The sequence below is a fragment of the Phascolarctos cinereus genome, unplaced genomic scaffold (genome assembly GCF_003287225.1).
Source record: "Phascolarctos cinereus isolate Bilbo 61053 unplaced genomic scaffold, phaCin_HiC Scaffold_5;HRSCAF=322, whole genome shotgun sequence".
Lineage (NCBI taxonomy): Eukaryota > Metazoa > Chordata > Mammalia > Diprotodontia > Phascolarctidae > Phascolarctos > Phascolarctos cinereus.
This window is the reverse complement of record NW_027555958.1, coordinates 264,196,301-264,214,029: the sequence shown is the minus strand read 5'-3', so window position 1 is coordinate 264,214,029 and position 17,729 is coordinate 264,196,301. Positions and strand designations below refer to the sequence as shown.

At 39.3% G+C, this 17,729-nt stretch overlaps 1 protein-coding gene across 1 annotated transcript in view; it reads right to left on the bottom strand.

Moving 5' to 3' along the window:
• The window catches only part of MGAT5B (alpha-1,6-mannosylglycoprotein 6-beta-N-acetylglucosaminyltransferase B), a 135,489-nt gene that overhangs the window by 50,392 nt on the left and 67,368 nt on the right, over positions 1–17,729 (bottom strand). The window contains exons 6-8 of the mRNA XM_078155805.1: positions 14,072–14,242; positions 12,930–13,094; positions 11,911–12,080 (exon numbers count right to left, since the gene is read on the bottom strand). Of these exons, the coding sequence (XP_078011931.1) occupies positions 11,911–12,080; positions 12,930–13,094; positions 14,072–14,242 (506 nt within the window). The remainder of the gene's footprint in view (positions 1–11,910; positions 12,081–12,929; positions 13,095–14,071; positions 14,243–17,729) is intronic.

The window sequence follows — 17,729 nt, the reverse complement described above, 5'->3', positions numbered from 1 at the left end:
AAAATATGTTTAATAGGAATGTAAATGTAAAGCCAATATCAGATTGTGCACCACCTTGGGGAGGGTGGGGGGGGAAGAAGGGGGAGAAAAATTTTCAACTCAAAACATATGGAAGTGATTGTTGATAAATCAATAAATTAATAAAATAAAAAAATTAAAAAAGAGTTAATGGAGTCATCTTGGCTCATTTGCTGAGGGGAAATACAAAAGTGGAAGTTCATGAGCTGCAGCATTAGTAGGAATGACTACTTCCCAGAGTTACCCCTAGAATCTTCACAGTACTGAGTTGTGGCAGTCACCTTTCTCTGCAGAAACCAACCAACTGCCAGCATGGTTATATATTTAAAGGGGAAAATGAGCCAGCTTCAAATAGGAGAGAGTGAAAGCCCTAGAGTGGAAAGAGACATTGTTCAGGGCCAGGTTGGGAGAACTGATAGAGGTGAGATTAGACATCCTAAGACTACCCACCTCAAAAGCTTGTTGTGAAGAAAGTGTGTTATAAATTTTAAAGAGCTATAACGAATGTGAGCTGTGAAAGCAGACTGTTTCTTCTCCAGTTATCCCTCCTAATCAGCAAACACAAAGAATTGCCAATACAGAAACCTTCTGTAAGAGACCTGGCTAATGCCTCAAATTCATTTGTCCAGTGCCATATCTAAAATCTAAAATGATACATTAGGTCAAGAACAGTACCGGCTCTATGGATGCTCCCAACAAACAGACACAGCAACAATCTCACTCTAGGAAACAGATGTTTTAGAACCATAGAATATCAGAGCTACAAGGACACATTGTAATGACCTAGCTCAATCTCCTCCTTTTACAGAGGAAAATGGGCCTGGAGAGGATCTTGAAAAGTAGTGTATAAATCAGTTTTTTTGGGTAGATCACACCATGCTATACAATGTAGGGGAGCTCATGAGCTCTGGATTTGGCATCAGAGGACTTGGGTTTAATTCCTGGCCCTGCTACTTGCCTATGTAACATTGGTCATGACACTTGGGCCTCAATTTCCTCATATGTAGAATGAGGGGGTTGAACTAGATGATTGCTAAGGCCCCATCCAGCTTTAAATATATGATCTTAGCATCTCCTTCCACAGATCCTATGATCTGCCTACTCAAGGCCTTCTTATATCAGTGTGATAATGGATCCACTGAGGGAGAAAATACTATAGAGGAAAAGGACTGAAGTGGTAATCAAAAGTCTAGGCCCAGCTCTGCTATTAGCTAGCTTTGTGGACTCTGCCTAGTCATTTCTTCTCTTTTAGTCTTAATTTTTTCATTTGTAAAATGTATGGCATGGAATAAATTATCTCTAAGGTCCCTTATTGTTTTGACTATTTTTAAAAAATGTATTTAGTATTTTATTTTTCCCCAGTTACATGTAAAACAATTTTTAACATTCATTTTTAAAACTTTGAGTTCCAAATTCTCTCCCTTCACCTCTCCACACTCCCCACATTGAAAAGGCAAGCAATTTGATATAGATTATGCATGTGAGGTCAAGCAAAACATTTCCATATTAGCTATTTTGTGAAAGAAAACATAGACCAAAAAAAATAATCTCAACAAAAATAAAGTAAAAAAAAGTATGCTTCAATTTGTATTCAGCCACCATCAGTACTTTCTCTGGGGATGGATAGCATTTTTCATCATAAGTCCTTCAGAGTTGTCTTGGATCACTGTATTGCTGAGAATAGCTAAGTCATTCACAGCTGCTCGTCTTATAATATTGCTATTATTTTGTACACAATGCATTTCACTTTGCATCAGCTCAAGTAAGTCTTCCCAGGTTTTTCTGAAAGCATCCTGCTCATCATTTCTTATAGCACAATAGTATTCCATCATAATCATATAGCACAATTTGTTCAGCCATTCCCTAATTGATGGGAATCCTATTGATTTCCAAATCTTTGCCACCAGAAAAGAGCTACTATAAAATTTTTTTGTAGATATAGGTCCTTTTCCTTCTTTAAAAAAGTCTCTTTGGGGATACAGACCTAGTAGTGGCCTTACTACTACTACTGCATGGTTTTGTAGCCCTTTGGACATAGTTCCAGATTGCTCTACACAACAGTTGAATCAGTTCACAACTCCACCAACAGTGCATTAACGTCTCATTTTTGCCAAATCCCTTCCAACATTGGTCATTTTCCTTTTCTGTCCTATTAACTGATCTAATGGGTATGGGGTGGTACCTCAGAATTGTTTTAATTTGCATTTCTCTAATCAATAGTGAGTTAGAGCATTTTTTCACATGACTATAGATAACTTTGATTACTTCATCTGAAAACTGTTCATATCTTTTGAGTATCCATTGGGGAATGGCTCTTATTTTTATAAATTTGACTCAGTTCTGTAGATGTTTGAGAAATGAAGCCTTTATCAGAGAAACTTGCTTCAAATTTTTTTTTCACAGTTACTATTGCTAACTGTATTTTCAAATTTCAATTTTTTATCACAGTTACTATTGCTAATTGTATTTTCCTCCATCTAATTTCCTCTGTCCTGTTTATTCTATTCTCTCTTTTCACCTTACCCCTCCTCAAAAATGTTTTTCTTTTGACTACCCCTCCTCCAATCTGCCCTCCCTTCTATCACCCTACCTCCCCTTCTCATATTCTCTTCCCCTCCAACTTTCCTGTGGGGTAAGACAGACTTCTGTACCCATTGGGTGTTTATGTTATTCCCTCTATGAGACAATTCTGATGACAAATCCACTAAATCCCCCTCACCTCTCCTCCTTCCTCTCCACTGTAAAAGCTTTTTCTGGTCCCTTATGTGAGATAATTTATCCCATTCTACCTCTCCATTTCCCTTTCTCCCAGTACATTCCTCTTTGTCACTCCTTAATTTTAGTTTTTTAGGTATCATCCCTTCATATTCAACTCACACCTATACCCTCTGTCTATATATACTCCTTCTAACTGCTCTAAAATAATGAGAAAGTTTTTATGAGTTACAAGTATCATCTTCCCATGTAGAAATGTAAACAAGCGAACCTTATTAAGTCCTTTATGGTTTCTCTTTCCTTCTTACTTTTTTAATGCTTCTCTTGAGTCTTGTATTTGAAAGTTAAATTTTCTATTCACTCACACCTATTCTATCCAACTAATTCTATTCAACTCACACCTATACCCTCTGTCTATATATACTCCTTCTAACTGCCCTAATAATGTATTTGAAAGTTAAAGTTTCTATTCAACTCTGGTCTTTTCATCAAGAATGCTTAAAACGCTTCTATTTCATTGAATTTCAATTTTTCCCCCTGAAGGATTATACTCAGTTTTGCTGGGTAGGTGATTCTTGGTTGTAAAACTAGCTCCTTTGTCCTTTGGAATATCACATTCCAAGCCCTCTGATCCTTTAATGTAAAAGCTGTTAATCTTGTGTTATCCTGACTATGGTTCCATGATACTTGAATTATTTCTTTCTGGCTGCTTGCAATATTTTCTCCTTGATCTGGGAGCTTTGGAATTTGGCAATAATATACCTGGGAGTTTTCATTTTGGTATCTCTTTCATGAGGTGGTCAGTGGATTCTTTCAATTTTTATTTTACCCTCTGGTTCTAGGATATTAGGGCAATTTTTCTTGATAATTTCTTGAAAGATGATGTCTAGGCACTTTTTTAATTAATTTATTTTTAGTTTTCAACAATCACTTCCATAAGCTTTTGAGTTTTAAATTTTTCTCCCTCTCCATCCCCGCCTTCTTCCCCAAGATGATGTGCAATCTGATATATACTCTTTCTATATATTCCCATTAAACATATTTTCATATTAGTCACATTGTAAGGAAGAATTATAACCAATAGGAGGAACCACAAGAAAGAGGAAACAAATCAAAACAGAAAGAAAAAAAGAGCAAATAGTATGCTTCAATCTGCATTTAAGCTCCATAGTTCTTTCTCTAGATGTGGATATAGACTTTTAAAAAAAATTTTTTTGGTGAGGCAATCAGGGTTAAGTAACTTGCCCAGGGTCACACAGCTTGTAAGTGTCAAGTGTCTGAGGCCAGATTTGAACCCAGGTCCTCCTGACTCCAAGGCCAGAGCTCTATCCACTGTGCCACCTAATTGCCCTAGGCTTTTTTTTTTTATCATGACTTTCAGATAGTCCATTAATTTTAAAATTATCTCTCCTGGATCTGTTTTCCAGGTCAGTTGTTTCTTCCAATGAGATATTTCACATTTTCTTCTATTTTTTCATTCTTTTGGTCTTCTTTTATTGTTTCTTGATTTCTCATAAAGTCATTAGCTTCCATTTTCTCAATTCTAATTTTTAAGGAATTATTTTCCCCAGTGAGCTTTTGGATCTTCTTTTCCATTTGGCCAATTCTACTTTTAAAGAAGTTTTTTTTTTCTTCAGGGAATTTTTGTGCCTCTTTTTCCATTTAGCCAGTTCTGCTTTTTAAAGGTGTTATTTTCTTCAGGTTTTTTTGTGTGTTTCCTTTACCAAGCTGTTGATTCATTTTTCATTATTTTCCTGCATCACTCTCATTTCTCTTCACAATTTTTCTACTACCTCTCTTACTTGATTTTCAAAATCCTTTTTGAGCTCTTCCATGGTCTGAGACTAATTCATATTTTTCTTGGAGGCGTTGGATATAGGAGCTTTGACTTTATTATCTTCTGAGTGTGTGTTTTGATCTTCCTTGTTAATATAGTAACTTTCTATGATCAGAATTTTTTTCTGTTGTTTGCTCATTTTTCCAGTCTATTTCTTGACTTTTAACTCTTTATTAAAGTAGAGCTCTGCTTCCATGGTGGAGAGCATATTGTCCCAAGCTTCAGGGGTTTTGTGCAGCTGTTTTCAGAGATACTTCTAGGGACCCAGAATTTCATTTCTTCCAAAGTAACATAATCTAAGGAGAGATATGTTAACTATTCTCCTGGCCTGTGCTCTGGTCTGTGAGAGACCATAAGCACTCTTTTCTGGCCTGCAACTACAACAAGGGTTCCTGCTCCACTGCAGCCACAAGCTCTGGTATATTTTGTCCTGTGACTGCTACCCAGGATTGCAACCTGGATTCAAGTATGGGCAAAGCAACAGAGTTCAGCCTCAGTGCTAGCAAAGAGATCCCTGTAATCTCTCTCTGACCAGTTGTTCAACCCCCCCTTACCCTCTGTGGGCTGAGAGCTCTGGAAGCAGCAGCTGTTGCTGCTGATTCAGTGGCTCCCAAGGCCTGCTTCTGATTTGCTGGGCTAGGTCTGTGCTGGTGTGGCCTTGCTGGACTGTGCTCCACTCTGACCCACGTGTAAGAGACCTTTCCTGCTGATGTTCTAAGTTGTCTCTGGCTGTCCTTTTGTGGGTCCTGCTGCTCCCAGAATTGTTTTATGGCATTATGTAAGGGTGTTCGGAGAGGTTTTGTGGAGAGCTCAGGTAAGTTACTGCCTTTTCTCCACCATCTTGGCTCCAGCACACTGTTTCTACCCCACTTCCCATTGTTTTATGGACCTCGAGATTTATTTCCATTCAAGCCACATGCTCCAAAGAGAACATGGTTTTTCCTCCTAATCCTCCTTCTTTAAACATTTTTTATTCAGGCTTTCATCATTTGCCAGTTAAGTCAACTAATTTTCTACTAAAACCAATTTCACTCATGGATGGACTAAAAGCTCAGTTATGCAAATAAAGTTGAAGATCATGACTGATACCAAGAAAGCTAGAAGGAAGAAGCCTAGTTTTAAGAAGAAGAAGAAGAAGAAGAAGAAGAAGAAGAAGAAGAAGAAGAAGAAGAAGAAGAAGAAGAAGGAGAAGATGACAATGATGATGATCACTTGATCCCAACACTTGTAATAATACCTCATAATGTAACTGGCAGATGGATCTGCTCTGATGGGCATCCCTCCTCCTAGCCTTGAGGGATGCCTTACATCACCTTATGATGGCCTTGTCAAGGAGCTTGTGGTTATTGTGATGCTGCACTTAGAGTAGTAGCATATGATGCTTTGTAACAGCAGATCCAGATGTGCATTTGGAACAGGGAAAAGCCTGCTTATCTGTCCAGCCTCATTATTTAGACAGGAGCCAAGACATCTGCCAGGAACATCTGTGAATAAACTAAAATGGATCTATAAATGGCATCTATATCCTGCTAATTTCCCTGCACAGGTCATTTCACCAGCCAAGGGAGACATTTCTAGCACTGAAGCCGAAAAGTGAATTTCTAAATTCAGATTAACTTCACATCTCACTGACCTATTTTATATTAACCTGAGCTATGCTCCTGTGTGATGGCTTCTGGGCTGGGAAATCCAAATTCCAATTTATCTTAGAGGATGGTACCTTCCTCCTGCTGGCCTGGCAGTGTGATGCCTCCTATTTAATTACACCTCTGATGATGCCCCCTTTCAAGACTGAAACTATTACCATAAGATGAGAGAAGATACCAGCTTAAGTCTATTAGCCATATTTAAATCCAAGGCTGGGAGCAGAGCATTTATTTAAGCACCAATGTGACCCTGGAATAGGAAGAATAGTTTTGGGAAATCAAAGCATCATTCCTTTACCTACATGTCTTCACTCCACTTCTTGTCTCCAGCTTCCACCTAACTCCCTTCCTTTAAAAAAAACTCAGTCCAAAGAGAAAACCCCCCAACATATCCAAGTAAAGGATCAAACAAAACAAGTTGGAATTTGTTACTAGGGTCATTTGAATCTTGGATAGAACTATATCCAGGTACTCATAAGAATAGCATTTCATCATTTCTCCTTGGGCACTTATTTCTCCCTCAATCACATTATTTTCCTCCATGTATCATACTATCAGTTTTTACTTTTCAATATGCTATGTATCATCCCCCCGACATGAAGATGTTTTAAATTGTTTTCCATTTAGCAAATAGGGGCTTAGAATAAATCCTTACATAAAATTTAAGTCTTTGTCCTTCAAGTTAGCCTCCAATCACATACTTGGTTCCCACCCCAACACATTATATTTAGTCCCCAAATCTAGGGCTTGGCAACATTTGTAAAGTCTTTTGAATGGCTTTGTGCCCTTAAACACATTTTTAAAACCATAAAGCTGTCTCTTGTGCTGGATCTAGGATAAGAGGCTCTGGGTTCAAATCCAGGTGCTGCCACTTCTTACATGTGTGACCTTTGGCAAGTCACTCCTCTGGGTCTAGTTTCTTCATCTAAAAAGTAAGAGTGTTGGACCAGAGAGATAACCTCTAAGATCCCTTCCTGCTCAGAATCTATGATTGTGTTTCTATGTTTGTGATTATAGAATGATTCTATTCTGGCATGAAATCTATAAATACAGATTGACAAGTAGACACTTGCAGCAACACTCTGATCCATGCTCTTTCCTGCACAAGGAATCTGTAATCATCTGAACCAGGAAAATTAAAAAAAAAAAGAAAGAAAAAGCTGAAATACTTTTCTTAGTGGTTTATGGGTTCTTCTTGCTTATGGGGTTAGAAGAAAGTCTTCTGGGAGGCAGTTAAGATATAGCAGAAAGAAAGCTGGATTTGGAGTTTAAATATCTAGATTCGAATCCTGTCCCTGACACTTACAACTCATTTATCCTCTCTGGGCCTCGGTATTCCTATCAGAATAATGAGAGGAATGGACTAGATGATTTCCCAGGTCTTTTTCAATTCTAAATATTTTTATTTCTTCTTTTTGGTTGGGCTTATGATTTCACTCATGTGGGGAAGTCTCTACTTTTCTCTCTCTGTCTGATGCAGATAAGCTATAGTCTTAGAGTTGGAAGACATAAATGGGGCACTGGGAAGTTAAACTACTTGCCCAAGTTCACCTAACTAATATATGTCAGATGAAGGATTTGAACACAAGTCTTCTTGACTCCAAGGCCAGTCTCCTGTCTACTCTATTATGTTATGTATCTTTAAAGTATGAACTAAGTTAATTTTGTTGACTTACTTATGTTTTATCTTAGGGAACATAGCAATTTTTTGGTTTTGATTTGTTTTCCTATAGCTTTTTTTCTGTACCTTGTGAGATTTAGAAAACATGTCCTCAAGAAAATTCCCTGAGATTGATATGCTCTTTACAAAATTTTGCTTTACCTGAGCTAGATCTCACATTGGCAAACATATTCACATGGCATTAGTGGACAGAAATTAGATCTGTCTTGGTACAAACCAGTTATGACAGTGAGCAACTGAGACCATCCTTTTAATTAATACAAATGAAGAATTGGAGGTTGCCTCTTCACTGGATCATACTCTTCTCAAAATTTCCAATATGCAAAAAAGTACAGCAAAAACACATGTTACAGAGAAACGTCCAAGAGTATAGGTGAAAGGAGATCTGGGATCTCTCTGTGAGTGACTTGAGGTATTAGAGTTGGGTTGAGGTATGAGAACATTTCACCATGCATTTACTTGTCTATGTACATATTGTATTGTCCCAATAAGAAATAAAGTCCTTGAGGCCAGGGACTGTTTTGTATTTGTCTTTTTATATTTAGTGCTTAGCACTTACAAGTGGTAGGTGCATGATAAAAGTTTGTTGAATTGAAATGAATTTTCTATTTAGAACAATCTCATTCTGGGACCACTAAACCCAATGACTCCATCTTCACTGATTTAGAGATGGTATCTTTGCTGATCAATGGACATAATACAGAGTTGTAGAGAAGATGGAGAGATGTGGATTGGGTGATAATATAATTAGATAGATTTGGAACTGATTGGATGGCTAAATTAAAAGAATAGTTGTTAATTGTTTCATGTTGAGATGGCAGAAGGTCTCCAGTAGAATACCTCAGAGATGTACGTGGGGCTGTGCTTTAACATTTTTTAAATCAATGATTTGGAAAAGGGCATAGGTGGCTGTTTGTCAGATGTGTGGATAACACTAAGCTAGTTGGGAAAGCTACCATGTTGTATAACAAAGTCAGAATCCAAGCCTAGATCACAGGCTAGAATATTGGGCTAATTCTAATAATGTAATATTCAGTAAGGATACACATAAAATCTTACATTTGGGTATAAAAATTCACTTTAACAAATATAAGACAGGAAAGGAATGGTTAGACAATTGTTCTGAAAAAGATCTGGGTGTTTTAGTGGACCGGAAGCTGAACAGGAGTCAGCAGTGTGATGTTGAGGCCAAAAAAGGTAATTAATTAAATCCAGGGTTGCAACCATAGTGGCATAGCTTACAGGATTTGGGAGGCAATAGTCCATTAGTATTCTGCTTTCACCAGACTTTATCTGGAATACTGTGTTCAGTTCAGGAGTCTGTGGTTTAAGAAGGACATTAACATGATGGAGAACATCTAGGAAGGCAATCAGAATAGTGAAGGTCCTTGAATCCATGTTATTTGAGGATTAATTGAAGGAATAAATGGTGGTTAGCCTAGAGAAGAGACTTGAGGAAAAATGATAATATTCTTAAAATATTTAAAAGAAATCTAATTTTCTCTGTTTTATTCAGAGGGAAGAACCCAGGAGCAAAGGGTTTAAGTTGCAAAAAAGAAAATTTACATGGTGTCAGAATAAAAAACAACTTCCTAACAATTAGAGCAACACAAGAGTGGTATCTCTAGATAGGTAAGTTTCCCCCCAATAGACATCTTCAAGTAGAAGCTGGATGGCCATTTATTGGGATTCCTTTTATGTACAGGTTGGACTAGAAGACCACTGACTCCCCAATTCTGTGTTTCTGTGATCAACAGCATCTCATAGATGTGTGAATAGGCCACTGTATTGTCCCTATATCACAAACGGGGTCCAGAGGTTAAATGACTTGCCCAAGTCCAGATAATATGTAATTAATGTAATTAAAATTACAGTATTGTACTTTTGACTCTCAAAGCAATATCATCTCCACCAAACCATAGTGCCCCTGTATTTAGCCTAGGTACCTTTTTGAAGCTATAGGCATTGATGCTACAAGTCTACCATGCTGTTATAATCACTTGGTATAAAATCAATGGTATACAGAGCCTTTGCAACTTAGCAAACAACCTCCCCCTAAGCATTCCTCCCCCACCTCCCAATTTCTGACTCTTCTTTCTCAGCAGCTTGAAGAGATTCACAAGCATAGGAAAATTTCCCTTTCATTATTTACAATAATTTAGTGGCTATGTTGAATTTATTCCTACAGACCGTCAATAAATCTCTCAAGCTCTCTGTTTGGCGGGAGCTGGAAGGTATTTCTAATTATAGGAAGCGGTGTTGGGAATGACTTGGGTTCAACTATGTTTCTGTCTCAGTGAGCAACCCTATTCTCTGGCAGGTAACACATATACACAACTCAGTAGAGAAAGGTTTCACACAATAGAAACAGCAAGATTCTATAAAAAGGCTGGTTCTATCTCTCTGCACCTTCTCTTCCTTCAGCACCACCATTCTGGGACAGCTCCAAAACCCAAGCCCTTTATTTGTGTGCACTACCTAGAAGGAACAGGATTGATAACACTATGCAGGATTGATAAACATTATGCAGGGTTGACCCTAAGCAAAATTGTGAAGTGGACAAAACTTATCTTGAACAACTTTTCACCTGCTCCTATTTCAGCACTTACTCCTCTCCTTTTCACATCCTCTGCTCCAAATTCCTACACTTCTAAATGCGGATAGTAATACCTATAGTATACTTAACTGAGAGGGGAATTGAGAGGATCAAATGAAATGATGCATGCCAAGCTTTTTTACAAGCCTTAAAGCAATATAGAAATGTGACTAATTATTATTGTTAACATTTTGCCAAAATGGGGGATCTGAGTCTGTTATTGTATGGGGAAAGGGACTCAAAGATAGATGGTATTGTATAAGAGAAGAAATATTGCATTTGGAGGTAATGGACAAGGATTCAAATCCTGATTTAGCCACTTACCACTAGTGTATGACCTGGTACAAGCTTCTCTCTCAAATTCAGTTTCTTTGTTCATAAAATAAGGGAGTTGGACCAGATTACTTCCAAGGTTCCTTCTGCTCTAAATCTATGCTTTTCTGAGTGTTTTGAAGGGGGAAAGAAAGGGAAGACCTCATGAATACATCTAGAACTGATAATCCTTCAAGATGCACAGTGGGGATTCAGACATCATCTATAATATGCTAACTGAGAAGCTTACTGAAAAGAGGCAACAATAGCCTGAAAAAGTAGGTTTAATTCATTTGCCAGTGATTTGTGCATTTTTGTATTTTGTATACTACGGTGGACCCTTAGGAAAATACCGATGGAAAGAAGATTTGAGAGACAAATGAAACCACAGAATAGAAATCTCTCTATATATTAGTCTTCCTTCCTTCTCAAGGTCCCTGTATTTACTTCTGAATGACTGTTTTCTCAGAGGCCCAAGGCAATAACCTCGAATTCTCTAGCCTTCTGCCTCCATCTACAGACTTATTTATAATAGTCAGGAGAGGAGTAAAGAAACACTAGCTGACACTTCTGACCTCAGGCTCAACTTACTCATGGTGTGCTAGAATGGGGCCAAGAAGCATCCCAGTGTGGGGAATCCTAAAGAAGCCTATGCACCAGTTCCCATCAGGATCAGAGAAGCAAAGGAGAGTTGACCTATACAATTCCATCCAATCCTATCAAGCTAATATTGCCAGATATTGGAAACAATTAATAGAACTTCACTTTATTTAGAAGTAAGACTTCTGGGCGGGAAATTCCCTTCAAATAAAAAGATATATGTATGGCCTCAGTGCATTTCAAAATTTTAAACATTTCACTTCTGAGGAAGAATAATATAGACATGTACAATAGAAAGTTTTAGACTGAGAAGTTTAATCAGAACAGCAGGAATTCTTCCTGATGGTCACAGATCTTAATATCTTTGGCTTGACTAGGCCTTCCAGAGTTCATGTTTTCTAACCCAGTTTGCTGAACAACTGAGACCCCTGCAGTACTTTTTTCCAAGGGAAACCAGGGTGACTTTTCACCTCTACCTCTGCAATAGACTCTTCCACACACTCACCTCTGCAACTCTTTCAAGGACACAGTGATCTTCAGGTTATGACCCAGCACGAACAGGACAGCTAGGATGTCTGCCCATTGTACCATCTCACCCAGGGGTCCCCCTTTCAGTACCCTTGGGCTGAACACATCCCCAGATTCCTCTGTCAAGAAACCAATATGGATGAGGATCTGAAGCCAAGAGAGAAGAGAGCGAGTCAGTGTAAAGAAAAAAAAAATCAAAGCTTCATCTAGGTAGGTTTATCCTATCTCAGGAGTCTGGGGAAGCTGATCAGTAGCAGATGCCATCTCTAAACTAGAATTGATTTCTTATGTGGCAGCAAAGCAGATAGGTACCAAGAAGTAGATGGGGAGACCTTATGAGCAGGGTAGAACAAGCTATCCAGTGTAAGCCAGATAAATCCCCCAAATACAAGATCATTGCTGCTCCTATTACTAATAGTAGAAAGATGTAGTGTAAAGGCTGTCCTGCAGGCCATAAACCACATGTCCTACCCTTCTCCTAGGCTTTGGAAGTGACCTGTCCTAATTCATGCACCTGCTTATCCCCTTGGCTTTGGGGATTCCATTTGTCAAGTGCCTGCTTGTGGCTGGTAGTTAAGAAATCCAAACTTAAGTTTGGGGGGCCTGTAGTACTTTATCTTTCATCTTGATTTGTTATGTACTCACTGTGACAGGAAATCTGTTGCTCATAAAGACAGACAATTCCATGACAATAGTCCAGGCAGTATAAGGACCACAATAGAAAATCAGTCTAAGCTTAGGAGCTCCAAGAAGGATCTCTTAGGACATGCAGAGGGTGTGGCAAGTAAGAATTTCCCCTCAAGCTAACTACCTTGGGGCATCATGGTGAGGTGAGAGAGAAGAAGGGGGTCAATATTACTTGTCTTAAATGGTGCATATAGCTTTCCGCATGGGAGTTGGTGGCACTGAAGTCGGGGTGTGACAGGGCAAGAACACAGTCCCACATCAGGGTGTGAATCTCCTGGCATAGCCCCAGAGGAAGTCTTCTCCATCTACCTGCTTCTGGTCTCTCCTGGCTCCTTTTAGCTTTGCTTCTAGGCGTCGTGCTGCCAGAGCCCAGTGAGCTGCCAACTGCTTGATCCTTTTCTTCATGAAGATCAGTGACTCCTTCCCACTTCCAATCAGCTCCAAGAGGTGGGAGAGATTGCTCCTGAAAGCTGCCTATAGGGGATGAGACGAGGGAGAGGATGCAGACATTGATACTTAGTGTGGGACAGTTGTACCCAATAGTTTTGGGGGAGGAAGTGTCAATTAATCTCTAATTATCCAACTATACTCCAGGATACCAGACCCTACTCAGTGTGAGCATCTTGTCACATATGTGCCCATCTTCTCTTTCTGGCTTCTTGCACTTGCTCTGGAAATAATAAATCAATACTACCATTGCCACTGGAAATGACGTGATAATCTGTTGCCTTATGGCTTCACCCTGAGTAGCTGTAATGGCCTACACCAAAACTCTCTTTAAAATGGCCATGACTTTTAGATTGGAAACTTCTTGAGGGTAGGGATAGTTTCATTTCTGCATTTGTATCCCCAGGCCCTATAGCATTTAATAAATGTTTATTGATTGACCATCAAGGACCTGGGTTCCACTATGACTTGTCCATTCCTGGTTAACGAGACACCTTTAGAACCACAGTTGCTGTGTCTCCAGATTTAATGTGAGGCTGGATTCTGGGACAGGAATAGAAGGACAAAAGACCAGCCCCAGCACTAAGGGTCTGAGTCAAAGTGTTCCTTTCAAAACTAGTCTCAAGGTGATTCCCTGGCCTTAGCTGAGGGACTGGATCAGTTATGATTCCACTCAATGAATTTAGGTCCACCATAGGATGGGCCTCTAGGGCTCCCACCCTAAAACAGGCCTGTGAGTGATCTGAACTGCCTATATATCTGGGAACTTCTTGACCAGAGATAGGAAAGGAGGTGGATGTGGACAGTTGACATGATAGTTTTCAGTTGGATATGGGAGTGACCTGGAGAAGGCTACATCTTACAGACTGATCAGGCCCCAGAATCTACAAGGCTTCCTGCCTATGGAGGTGGGAGTGGGGTGGGTGGAGGAAGTGTATAGATACAAGTTAATGGTCTTCCATTGGTCCCACTACCTGGACAATTTTGTCATGCAAAATCCTTACCTGGACTTTGGGCAGGGGCTTAGGGGCAGGTAACACTGCTGATTGATTCCTCCAAGACATTAAGGGACAGAACCACTCTACTTCACTGAGGTAGATTAGGAAGGAGCACTCAGTGCCGTCCACACCAAAGAAGGCATAACAGGGATCAGAAGTCCATCGAGCATGCATCCACTGCAGAAAGGAATGAAACTCAGACTCAAGAGAACAAGCTCTAACCCTTACCTCCCAATACTGACCCCGTTCCCCACAGTAGAATTAGTTGGCTTAATTATGATGGAGACCATCAGGAGACTTTGTGGTAATTAAGTAAAACTTCAGTTCATTCTCCAGTAACAAAGGTGAGTGAGCCAAGAGCAAGGTAGAGATGGGGAGGTGTGGGGAAAGGAACAAGACATTGGCAATCCTAGTATTTTAGTTATTCTCTCCTCTCACAGAGGGACCCTGATAGTGCATGGAGCAGTAGTATACTTCTTCCTTGAACTCCAGAGGCAGCATGGTATAGTCAAAAGAATACTAGCTCTGGACTTAGAGGCCCTGGGTTAAAATCCTGGTTACTATGTGTGTGATCTTGGGCAAGTCATCTTACCTCCATGGGACTCAGTTTCCTCTTCTATAAAATAAGGGGATTGTTTCTTTGAAGCCTCTCCCAGCCCTAGATCTATGATCTTGGATTCTATTAATCTCCTGACAAAGTCCCAAAGTGTGGACAGGTGAGTCAAAATTAACTGTATTTTTAAAGCACTTTATATACATTTTCTCATTTGACCTTCACAACAACCCTGTGAGGTAAGTCCTGACTTGGTAGGTGAGGAAACTGAGTATGTGAGACATTAAGTGATGTTCCCATGGTCACAAAGCTAATAAGTGTCAAAGGCAGGATTAAACACATATTTCTCCTGATTATAGATCCAGTATTCTTTATACTGTGCCATACTTTCTCCTGAGTGAACTACTCACCACAAGGGTGAAACCCTGCAGGTATTACACCCTTCCCCCTCCTCCAGATGTATGCAGAGTTATCATTATTCAGTGGCAATTTCTGGAATATTTAATGGGGCAGCCATTTTTCACATTTCATTTCAGTCACAACAGACCTGGATAAATAAACCCCTGCTGCCAGAGAGGATGGACCGGAGCAAGAGGGCAAGGGCAAAGGCAATGGCAAGAGAAGGAAAGAGCTGGGGAACTAGACTATTATCCTCTTAGGGCAATCCTGAGAGTAACTAACCAAGAAAAACAATTTGCCTGGGACCACAGGCTGGGAAAAAGCTTGAGTATAGGGTTTCACTTCCCTCTGACAGGAGAGATGAAAGGTTGATCATGAGGCAACTCTTCTCCTTCTTGGAAATTTTGCATATAATTTTAATTTGTGCTTAAAATAATCTCATTCCATAAGAAGTTAATGGGGAAAGTTTGGCTCCTCTGAAAATACTTGAGAGACAAATCAGCAAAAAGAAATTAGGGACATGGTCAGAACTAGAAACCTGAAAACTCAACCAGTCGGTGAAATCAAGGAATTCAAGTCAACAAATTCCAAAAACATCTAAAATACCTACTATTTGCAAGGCACTGTGGTAGGCATTGGATATACAAAGGCAAAAAAACAAGAGTTCCTGCCCTCAAGAAGCTTACATTCTATAAGGGACAGAAGTAGATAAATATACATACAGAAGTAAACAAAGACAAAGCCTATGAAAAGTAATTTTGAAAGAGAGTACTAATATCAGGAGAGGCAGCTAGGTGGCGCCAGTCCTAAAGTCAGGAAGACATGTTCCTGAGTTCAAATGTGACCTCAGATACTTACTATCTGTGTGACCCTAGGCAATCACTTGACCTCTGTTTACCTTACACCACTGGAAAAGGAAATGGCAAGCCACTCCAGTATCTTTGCCAAGAAAATCCCAAAATGAGGTCACAAAGAGTTGGACATGACTGAAAGGACTGAACAACAAATAACAAATGATCAGGAAAGGCCTCATGAAGGAAGTAGGAATTCTAGGAGGTACTGGTGAGAAGGGAGCATATTCCAATATTAGTCATTCCTGTTCTGTTAATGAGCTCAGAGCTAAAGATATTTTTTTAGAAAGCTGGAATTTAATGGACTCTCAAAAGGGACAAGGCTTTGAAACATGAAAATAAAAACAATCTGTTTCTGGAAGTCAGAGAAAGTTAATTTCGGTTAATTTCAGAGAAAGGCTTCCATGACAAATAGTATCCTCCACCAAGGCTATACAGATACTAAAGGACTATGCAAGATGCCAGCTTAGAACAATAGATGAAGAAATCAAGTTTCATGAAACATTCACCACGTGGTGAATGTGTTCCAGGGAAACCTAAATAGGAAATCCACTGCTCCCACTCCCTCATACAACATTCTAGCCAATTATGCTGTGAACTATTCTTCAATCTCCTCCTGCTCTCTCTACATGTTTGCAGTCTGTCTTATGATACCTAGAACATATTTCCTCCTCATATGCCTTTTTCATTAGTTTTTTTTTCCTTCAAGGCCAAGATTGGTTACCTCCATGAACCCATCCCTGACCTATAGAGCTGAAAACAGTCTCTCCCCTCATTTTTTTTCTTTTGGTGCATGGTCCAGTTTGGGGGACCCCTCCTTTGCTCCTTCTACCTTACACCATTTTTATTTGAATGCATGCTATATCCTGTCTCCCCCTGCTCTGCTTCATTAGATTATATCCTCTTTGCAGGCAGGAATTGTGTCCCTTTTCTTTCTTGTACCCCCAGCACGTAGCATAATGCTTTGTACATAGGCCTTTAATGTTTGTTGAATTAAGTGAAATATATATATATATATATATTTATTTATTTATTTATTTTTTTTGGTGAGGGCAATTGGGTTAAGTGACTTGCCCAGAGTCACACAGCTAGTGTTATGTGTCTGAGTTCACATTTGAACTCAGGTCCTCCTGAGTTCCAGGGCCAATGCTCTATCCACTGTGCCACTTAGCTGCACCAGAAATATATATATATATATATATTTTTTTTTTAAAAGGATAAAGTTAGTATTTCCAGAGAAGAAGGCATAGAAATGTCCAAGACAAGGAATTTGGAAGGTCAGTACAGAATGGCCTAAAATCCATTGGAAGGCTCTTTGAGACTGGGTTGGAAAATACCAGTTTCTAGAGGGCCAGAGGATATGGAACCCGGTAGGATCTGAGAGGCCAAAGGTAGCTACAGAATGGAGGTGAAGTAGAGGCCAAAACCAGGGAGGCAACCTGAAGGTACCCAGCTAAAAAGAGAACTGGCAGGCAGGATCTTTGAGAGACTGAGGATCTCATGACACTTAGATGCAGTGTCACCCCCAAACTTAATCTGGGCTAAGAATAAAGTATCTTTACTTAGTATTTACACTTAGTATTTACCAAATCAGAATTGTATCCTTTGTAACTTCCTTAGTCAGTCACATGTTATTTTACCATAACTGTAATAAAAAAGATGATAGTACATGAAGCTGCAAATCTATTAGGGTACAACTTGCTATTCTTTTTAAATATACAATGAAGTTATCATGTAAATTCCTTTTTTTTCTTATAAAATCACCATTTAAAATCTTTGAGGTATTTGTGAATTTGTCACAGGAAAGTTATTTTTCTTAATAATGGTGGTGGTTGCAATAGGGTCTGATGGATTTCTAGTT